This window comes from Ranitomeya variabilis, chromosome 1 (assembly GCF_051348905.1).
Source record: "Ranitomeya variabilis isolate aRanVar5 chromosome 1, aRanVar5.hap1, whole genome shotgun sequence".
Taxonomy (NCBI): Eukaryota; Metazoa; Chordata; class Amphibia; order Anura; family Dendrobatidae; genus Ranitomeya; species Ranitomeya variabilis.
The window spans coordinates 299,958,627-299,968,443 of NC_135232.1; the positions used below are offsets into that span (position 1 = coordinate 299,958,627).

General features: G+C 53.1%; 1 protein-coding gene across 1 annotated transcript; it reads right to left on the minus strand.

Moving 5' to 3' along the window:
* Nucleotides 1-582: 582 nt before the first annotated feature.
* Nucleotides 583-3,662, minus strand: LOC143815921 (lysosomal-associated transmembrane protein 5-like). The gene has a single exon (XM_077295709.1). The coding sequence runs from the start codon at nt 3,600-3,602 to the stop codon at nt 2,922-2,924; it is 681 nt and encodes a 226-aa protein (XP_077151824.1). The 5' UTR covers nt 3,603-3,662; the 3' UTR covers nt 583-2,921.
* Between the last annotated feature and the right edge of the window lie 6,155 nt (nt 3,663-9,817).

Consider the following 9,817-nt stretch of genomic DNA (forward strand, 5'->3'; position numbering starts at 1 on the left):
TGCCCTCAACAGGGCAGACAAACTACGCCAGCGCCGGAGCGTGAAGACAAGAAGAGGACGTCATCCTATGAAGATAGGAGGCCCCGGACCGCGACACCCATCGGACCAGACCACATCGGGAATGCCCCTGGGTGAGTATAATCTAACCTCTTTTTCTCATCTTTCAGGATACATCGGGGGCTTATCTACAGCATTACAGAATGCTGTAGATAAGCCCCTGATGCCGGTGGGCTTAGCTCAACTTCCATTTTGGGGGTGACAGGTTCCCTTTAACCGAATTATCCTTTCACAATGACTCTGATCGGTCCTTGGTGGTAGCATGGTGACACTGGTTAGCATTGTTACATGCCACAATTGTGGTGCAGAGGTTAAAGAAGACCAAAGACATCTGCAGGGAGTTTGTAGGTCAAGTGGCATCACATGAAACGGGGTCTGCATTTCTGGGAACAAAAAAAAAAAAATGTAGGGAAATTGGACAGTTGATCCACTTCTGTGATGGCTGCGGCATATGTGAGCAACAGGAATTCTAACAGAACAAAGGACTGAAACGAGTGGGTGCCGACACATGAAATCTAATACAAAGACAAATGAAAAATATTTTTTAATTCGGAAGCTGAACATACTGCTAACATTGTATAGGAAACACAATCTTTGGTGTGAAGCCGGTATAAATGTAATGAGGCGTGCTCCGGGTACTGCATACGGCCACGGAGCAGCCAGGGTAATGTACTACGCAGGAAAAACGTGCTTTCATCAGAAACAAGATTTCAGCCTGGTACAAATAGGAAAAAGTCATGTTACAACAAATTAATACTGATTTAATTCTTCCATTCAAATGCATTTTTCAGAAAACACTAAAAGTTACACTATAGCCAACACATGATTTATGCCAGAAAATCAGAAATCTACTACTGCTGGAAAAGAAGATGCAGGTAACCTCCAGTCCAAGTCCTTCAGCCACTGCCACGTAGTAACTTGTGGGCCAGACGCAATAGGCTGAGGCTGGGCACCTGACAGTAAGGTCTTTGTAAAGGCACAGTTTACAGGTTCACATGGGAAAGTATTGGTGGTTACCAAAAGGCTGGAGATACCATGATTGCGAAACAGACCACAAATCTGCGGCTCAGCAAGTCAACCCGCCAGCATCAAATGGACAGAGGTAAATCACACTGCCTCTGACCCAGTGATCTGTGTGGCAGTCTACTTTTCTGTTCATTGCACTCCACAGGTCCATTTAGATAGAATTGCATAGTCTACTGCTAAACCACAACAGGGATCTCAAACGTCAAGATGCATTGCTGGTCAATAAAGAGGATCTTTTAGAACTTGTCTACATATCTGTAGCATTTTGTCTTAGAACTGTGCATTGTGCTGTTCCTCTTTTACACCTCCTAGAAATCAATGAATAAATTGACAAAAGAGGTGCCCCCCCACCCTCTGACACTGTCCAAACACTCCCGACTAGGGATGAGCCGACCCATGGAACTTCAGGTTGTGGTACCCGACAGAACATTAGTCCAAAGTTCGGTTCGGGTACCAGAGCTGTACCCAAACTTGAGCTACTTTGGAGCTGGAAAATCACTCCTCTCCCAGACTGTAAAACGGACTTAGAGGGGGAAGTCTGTGTTCGGAGTTCAGCACCGGACTCTAGGTGTCAGGTACAAACCCTGAGCTTCACAGTTCGAGTTCGCTCATCTCTATCAGACTCTAGAGACATCTGTTTTACGATGGGAAGTTGTTCGTATATTCCTAGAAATGTATTAGACAGCATCCAGCAGGTGAAGCTCAAGACATCTGTATTCTGCCATCTACAGGATGCAACGTCTCAGCCCATCACAGGGCTTTCTCAAGCATGGATGCTGCCCACTACATTTCTATGCATGCTGTATCCAAGTGGCTTCCTTGGAATTTTGCACCTTTCGCCTTTACACGGGAGACAGTTTTGATCCCCTCTTGCCTCCTAAACAGTGCTGGAAGTGATCTCTATACATCTAAGTCAGCATATTCCTAGTCAGGAGGAATAACAGGAAAAGCTCAAGGCAGAGTTTTAAGATGCTCCAGAATTATTATTATTTTAAGAGGATCTCAGGTATGTACTTAGACAAGTACAGCAATCTAAAAGCTCCTCTTCAAAGATGAAAAAAAAACAAAAAAATTGAAGTGCCCCAATGACATAACATAGAAAACATAGAACAAGGATAGAGATCATGGAACGGTAACATAGCGCCATGCAGCATCATACTCCCAACTGGTCCCATTTGTACTGGGCAGAACAGCGAAAAGGTTGAGAACTCTCACTCTGGAATAAAACCATTTGAGGAAATATAAAAATGAAGTTATTCTTAAAAATGTTACTTGTGAAGTAATGACAGTAAGTACAATGTCACTACACATTATAGGGGTGGTATACCTCTGGGAACCCTCAGGAGGGGCACATATAGCATCACAAGTAATGCACAGGGGATCGCCATACAGATCCCTATCTCAGTATGCACTACATGTATTTCCCCATCTCATCAAGGGTTAATACAGGTATAGACCCCTATAAAGACGAAACAATTACTGATCACATCATTCTTCCACTACATGATCTCAACCTAGGATGGCACTTAAGTAAAACTTTCCCACAGTAAATTGCAGCAGTCTCCATCCCTTTAAATGAAATGACACACGGTGACTTCATGACGTCATAGTGCAGCTGTAATGACACAAACACCCAATGACAGTGGTAAAACCAATAGAGGAGTAGGCAGATCCGGGTGACGATGATCTGGCAGCTGCTGGTGGACTGTAGTCTGCCATGCTGGGCATTCCCTGGCGGCTAGGCTGCTGGTTCGGAATAAAATGGGGAAGAGGAGGAGGGATGCCATTGTAGTCGGGTCGGCGGTGCCCTAGGAACAGCTGGCGGCCGCTGCCTGCCTCTACGCGGCCTCCTTCTCCGGCTGCACGGCCTGGCTGTACGGAGGAGGAGGGCTGTCCTTCACGGGCATATTGATGGCTTCTTCATAGGAAGGAAGGAGCAGAGGGTTCTTCTCCGGCCCGGGCACCACGATCACGGCCAGGCCGCCAGCGTCGCCCGGAGGGCTGGCCCTGGTGAGCAGGAAGCGGTAGTATGTCAGCACACAGCGGATCAGGTAGATCTTCAGCAGCAGGAGCAGCAGGTACAGGGCGATGAACAGGAAGGAGCCTCCGGCCACCGCCGCCTTGTCCGAGTCGTCCTGCCCGGGGAGGTAGGGCCTGGTGCTGATCATGCGGAGCTCCGACGGGAAGCGCACAAAGAAGCCGCAGAAGAGCAGCAGGGAGCCCAAGAAGTCGATGATCTGGAAGGCCAGGAAGGGCAGCAGGAGTCCCGGGCGCCTGCGGAGGACCCCGAACAGCAGGCACAGGCTAAGCAGGAGCAGGACGAAGGCCAGGGAATACATGACAGCCACAGGCCCGGCCGAGCTCCACGGCCCGGAACACTCTCCCCCGCATTTAATCACCGCCACCGTCTGCCATACCAGAGACTGCAGGCTGACGAACACGTAGTACACGGCGACTCCCAGCACCACGGAGCGAATGTTAAAATAGCCGCAACACCTGGGCGGTTCCTGCGTCACCATCCTGCCAGCGGCCGCTTCTCTACCTCTGCCACAGCGCCTCTGCGAGAAGATCTGAGGGGCAACCGGAAGTGGCAGGCGTTATAAATAGTCATGGGTAGTCACGCCCACAGTGTTGTCATACAAGGTCGATTCACGTGATGGCTGAGAGAGGCCCGCCCCGCTCCATTGCGGCCAGAGTGTAGACGTCATAAAGGCTGGAAGTGGAGTTTCCCTCCGCGGCTTTTGCTGCCCACGCCCAGCTAGTCCTAGGCGGCAGCAGTGTATGCGGCGTGTAGTCTGTGCCCGCGGTCCGTAGTCCTGTGAGGCAGCAGTGTATGCGGGGTGTAGTCTGTGCCCGCGGTCCGTAATCCTGAGGGGAGGAAGTGTATGCGGCGTGTAGTCTGTGCCCGCGGTCCGTAGTCCTGAGAGGCAGCAGTGTATGCGGCGTGTAGTCTGTGCCCGCGGTCCGTAGTCCTGAGGGGAGGAAGTGTATGCGGCGTGTAGTCTGTGCCCGCGGTCCGTAGTCCTGTGAGGCAGCAGTGTATGCGGCGTGTAGTCTGTGCCCGCGGTCCGGTCCGTAGTCCTGTGAGGCAGCAGTGTATGCGGCGTGTAGTCTGTGCCCGCGGTCCGTAGTCCTGTGAGGCAGCAGTGTATGCGGCGTGTAGTCTGTGCCTGCAGTCCGTAGTCCTGTGAGGCAGCAGTGTATGCGGCGTGTAGTCTGTGCCTGCAGTCCGTAGTCCTGTGAGGCAGCAGTGTATGCGGCGTGTAGTCTGTGCCCGCGGTCCGTAGTCCTGTGAGGCATCAGTGTATGCGGGGTGTAGTCTGTGCCTGCGGTCCGTAGTCCTATGCGGCAGCAGTGTATGCGGCGTGTAGTCTGTGCCTGCAGTCCGTAGTCCTGTGAGGCAGCAGTGTATGCGGCGTGTAGTCTGTGCCCGCGGTCCGTAGTCCTGTGAGGCATCAGTGTATGCGGGGTGTAGTCTGTGCCTGCGGTCCGTAGTCCTATGCGGCAGCAGTGTATGCGGCGTGTAGTCTGTGCCTGCGGTCCGTAGTCCTGTGAGGCAGCAGTGTATGCGGCGTGTAGTCTGTGCCCGCGGTCCGTAGTCCTGTGAGGCAGCAGTGTATGCGGGGTGTAGTCTGTGCCTGCGGTCCGTAGTCCTATGCGGCAGCAGTGTATGCGGCGTGTAGTCTGTGCCTGCAGTCCGTAGTCCTGTGAGGCAGCAGTGTATGTGGCGTGTAGTCTGTGCCCGCGGTCCGTAGTCCTATGAGGCAGCAGTGTATGCGGCGTGTAGTCTGTGCCCGCGGTCCGTAGTCCTATGCGGCAGCAGTGTATGCGGCGTGTAGTCTGTGCCTGCGGTCCGTAGTCCTGTGAGGCAGCAGTGTATGCGGGGTGTAGTCTGTGCCCGCGGTCCGTAGTGCTGTGAGGCAGCAGTGTATGCGGCGTGTAGTCTGTGCCCGCGGTCCGTAGTCCTATGCGGCAGCAGTGTATGCGGCGTGTAGTCTGTGCCTGCGGTCCGTAGTCCTGTGAGGCAGCAGTGTATGCGGTGTGTAGTCTGTGCCCGCGGTCCGTAGTCCTGTGAGGCAGCAGTGTATGCGGCGTGTAGTCTGTGTCCGTAGTCCTGTGAGGCAGCAGTGTATGCGGCGTGTAGTCTGTGTCCGTAGTCCTATGCGGCAGCAGTGTATGCGGCGTGTAGTCTGTGCCTGCGGTCCGTAGTCCTGTGAGGCAGCAGTGTATGCGGGGTGTAGTCTGTGCCCGCAGTCCGTAGTCCTGTGAGGCAGCAGTGTATGCGGCGTGTAGTCTGTGCCCGCGGTCCGTAGTCCTGTGAGGCAGCAGTGTACGCAGCGTGTAGTCTGTGCCCACGGTCCGCAGTCCTATGCGGCAGCAGTGTATGCGGCGTGTAGTCTGTGCCCGCGGTCCGTAGTCCTGTGAGGCAGCAGTGTATGCGGGGTGTAGTCTGTGCCCGCGGTCCGTAGTCCTGTGAGGCAGCAGTGTATGCGGCGTGTAGTCTGTGCCCGCAGTCCGTAGTCCTATGCGGCAGCAGTGTATGCGGCGTGTAGTCTGTGCCTGCGGTCCGTAGTCCTGTGAGGCAGCAGTGTATGCGGGGTGTAGTCTGTGCCCGCGGTCCGTAGTCCTGTGAGGCAGCAGTGTATGCGGCGTGTAGTCTGTGCCCGCAGTCCGTAGTCCTATGCGGCAGCAGTGTATGCGGCGTGTAGTCTGTGCCTGCGGTCCGTAGTCCTGTGAGGCAGCAGTGTATGCGGCGTGTAGTCTGTGCCTGCGGTCCATAGTCCTGTGAGGCAGCAGTGTATGCGGCGTGTAGTCTGTGCCCGCGGTCCGTAGTCCTGTGAGGCAGCAGTGTATGCGGGGTGTAGTCTGTGCCCGCGGTCCATAGTCCTGTGAGGCAGCAGTGTATGCGGCGTGTAGTCTGTGCCCGCGGTCCGTAGTCCTGTGAGGCAGCAGTGTACGCAGCGTGTAGTCTGTGCCCGCGGTCCGTAGTCCTATGCGGCAGCAGTGTATGCGGCGTGTAGTCTGTGCCCGCGGTCCGTAGTCCTGTGAGGCAGCAGTGTACGCAGCGTGTAGTCTGTGCCCGCGGTCCGTAGTCCTATGCGGCGTGTAGTCTGTGCCCGCTGTCCGTAGTCCTGTGAGGCAGCAGTGTATGCGGCGTGTAGTCTGTGCCTGCAGTCCGTAATCCTGAGAGGCAGCAGAGTATGCAGAGTGTAGTCTGTTCCCGCGGTCCGCAATCCTGTGAGGCAGCAGTGTATGCGGCGTGTAGTCTGTGCCCGCGGTCCGTAGTCCTGTGAGGCAGCAGTGTACGCAGCGTGTAGTCTGTGCCCGCGGTCCGTAGTCCTATGCGGCAGCAGTGTATGCGGAGTGTAGTCTGTGCCCGCGGTCCGTAGTCCTATGCGGCAGCAGTGTATGCGGCGTGTAGTCTGTGCCCGCGGTCCGTAGTCCTATGCGGCAGCAGTGTATGCGGCGTGTAGTCTGTGCCCGCGGTCCGTAGTCCTGTGAGGCAGCAGCGTATGCGGCGTGCAGTCTGTGCCCGCGGTCTATAGTCCTGTGAGGCAGCAGTGTATGCGGGGCATAGTCTGTGCCCACGGTCCGTAACCCTGTGAGGCAGCAGTGTATGTGGCGTGTAGTCTGTGCCCGGCTAGTCCGTAATCCTGAGAGGCAGCAGTGTATGCGGCGTGTAGTCTGTGCCTGCGGTCCGTAGTCCTGTGAGGCAGCAGTATATGCGGCGTGTGGTCCGTAGTCTTGTGAGGCAGCTGTGTATGCGGCGTGTAGTCTGTGCCTGCGGTCCCTAGTCCTGTGAGGCAGCAGGGTATGCGGGGTGTAGTCTGTGCCTGCGGTCTGTAATCCTGTGAGGCAGCAGTGTATACGGCGTGTAGTCTCTGCTTGCTTTCCGTAGTCCTGTGAAGCAGTGTATGCGGCGTGTAGTCTGTGCCTGCAGTCCGTAATCCTGAGAGGCAGCAGAGTATCCAGAGTGTAGTCTGTGCCCGCGGTCCGCAATCCTGTGAGGCAGCAGTGTATGCGGCGTGTAGTGTCTGCCTGCGGTCCATAGTCCTGTGAGGCAGCAGTGTATGCGGAGTGTAGTCTGTGTCCACGGTCCGTAATCCTGTGAGGCAGGAGTGTAGTCTGTGCCCGCGGTCCGTAGTCCTGTGAGGCAGCAGAGTATGCGGCGTGTAGTCTGTGCCTGCGGTCCGTAATCATGAGAGGCAGCAGTGTATGCGGCATGTAGTCTGTGCCTGCGGTCCGTAGTGCTGTGAGGCAGCAGTGTATGCGGCGTGTAGTCTATGCCCGCTGTCCGTAGTCCTGTGAGACAGCAGTGTATGCGGCGTGTAGTCTTTGCCCGCGGTCCGTAATCCTGGAAGGCAGCAGTGTATGCGGAGTGTAGTCTGTGCCCGCAGTCCGTAATCCTGTGAGGCAGCAGTGTATGCGGGGTGTAGTCTGTGCCTGCGGTCCGTAGTCCTGTGAGGCAGCAGTGTATGCAGCGTGTAGTCTGTGCCCGCCATCCGTAGTCCTGTGAGGCAGCAGTGTATGCGGCGTGTAGTCTGTGCCCGCGGTCCATAATCCTGTGAGGCAGCAGTGCATGCGGGGTGTAGTCTGTGCCCGCGGTCTATAATCCTGTGAGGCAGCAGTGTATGCGGAGTATAGTCTGTGCCCGCTGTCCGTAATCCTGTGGGGCAGCAGTGAATGAGGAGTGTATTCTGTGCTTGGCTAGTCCGTAATCCTGAGAGGCAGCAGTGTATGCGGGGTGTAGTCTGTGCCCGCGTTCCGTAATCCTGTGAGGCAGCAGTGTATGCGGCGTGTAGTCTGTGTCCACGGTCCGTAGTCCTGTGAGGCAGCAGTGTATGCGGGGTGTAGTCTGTGCCCGCGGTCCGTAATGCTGTGAGGCAGCAGTGTATGCGGTGTTAATAGAAGAGAACAAAGGAAGCTTTCTCAAATATATAAAAGCGATAAATTTATTAGTTACAAAAAACACTCATACAAAAAAGACCAATAAAATAGACATGATACAAAAACACATGAACACGTTATCTGTAAATACCCGTGTACAGAACACAAGAGTGTAAAGAAAGACACCAGGATTAATAGAGGAGCGTACCACATAAACCATTAGCTGTACATGTTCTTAATGTGGACCATAACTAAGGTGCTACCAAGCCAAAATCTCCATGTGTAACTATGAATAAAATACTATGTCTATCACCCTCTGTGTGTCCTATGCCATATGGACACGAGTGGTGAAAGAGCTATAGACCATGCGTTATGTGCACCCTAAGGTCCTAGACACAAAAACCTTGTGGACCCTGGAAACGCTAGTGGTCCTGAAAAAACGGTTATCATATTGAACACATGGGAGGCTGGTCTCACCTGGTATGCGGACGCTCCAGCACGCACCCCGACGCACGTTTCGCTACCTGTAAGTACTTGCTTTATCAAGGGGAATAGTCACACTATTTTTGTATCATGTCTATTTTATTGGTCTTTTTTGTATGAGTGTTTTTTGTAACTAATAAATTTATCGCTTTTATATATTTGAGAAAGCTTCCTTTGTTCTCTTCTATTAACTATGATCTATAAGGAGGATGTTTATGGTTTTTTGTGACATATGGGGGTCACAATGATGTTTCTGGAAAATTGGTTAAGTGTATGCGGTGTGTAGTCTGTGCCCGCGGTCCGTAATCCTGTGAGTCCGCATTGTATGCGGATTGTAGTCTGTGCCCACGGTCTGTAATCCTGTGAGGCAGCAGTGTATGCGGAGTGTAGTCTGTGCCCGGCTAGTCAGTAATCCTGTGAGGCAGCAGAGTATGCGGCATGTAGTCCCTCCCCGCTGTCCGTAATCCTGTGAGGCAGCAGTGTATGCGGCGTGTAGTCTGTGCCCGCAGTCCATAATCCTGTGAGGCAGCAGTATATGCGGAGTGATGTCTGTGCCTGCGGTCCGTAGTCCTGTGAGGCAGCAGTGTATGCGGTGTGTAGTCTGTGTCCGCCTAGTCCGTAATCCCGAAAGGCAGCAGTGTATGTGGCATGTAGTCTGTGCCCGGCTAGTCCGTAATCCTGAGAGGCAGCAGTGTATGCGGCGTAGTGATGGGTAAAATGCGATTTTTGGGTGAGCCGACTCTTTTGGATCGGCTCACCAAAAAGAACCGGTTCTTTTGGCTCCCAAAATGGCTCTTCATTTTTTACCTTTGCATTTTAATTTACAGCCAAATTCTGGAATGTTTTAATCCATCATTTTAGCAAAAATCTTCACACATGGCCATTTATGACATAAAAGAGTATAATTTCCAGAATAACCAGATTTTATATTATTTGCTGTAAAAAGTAACAAACACAAAATCAACCTGCAAATCAGCAACAGAATACGACTTTGCACGTAGCCTTACAGTGACACATTTTAGGCCATGTTCACACTGGGCGGAATTGATGGTCTCAAGATGTGATAGCAACTTTAAGAATTGACACATACACTAATTCCAACAGTCTGTCACATAGAGTACAGTTTGTTTTTGTGAACTTTAATGTGAATGGGCAGGCAGGCTTGAGGGCAATGGGGGAGGCTAGGCTGTGAGTACTGCATGCATGCAGCAGGTGGCCGCAACGGGCAGGAGGATGCATTGTCAGTCTCCGCTTTGGGGTTGTGGCTAAATAGGATCAGTGACTGTCTGTGGAACTGGCAAGGAGCCGTTTAAAATTTATATGGCTCCTTGCCAGGAGCCGACTCATATGGTTCACTATAAAG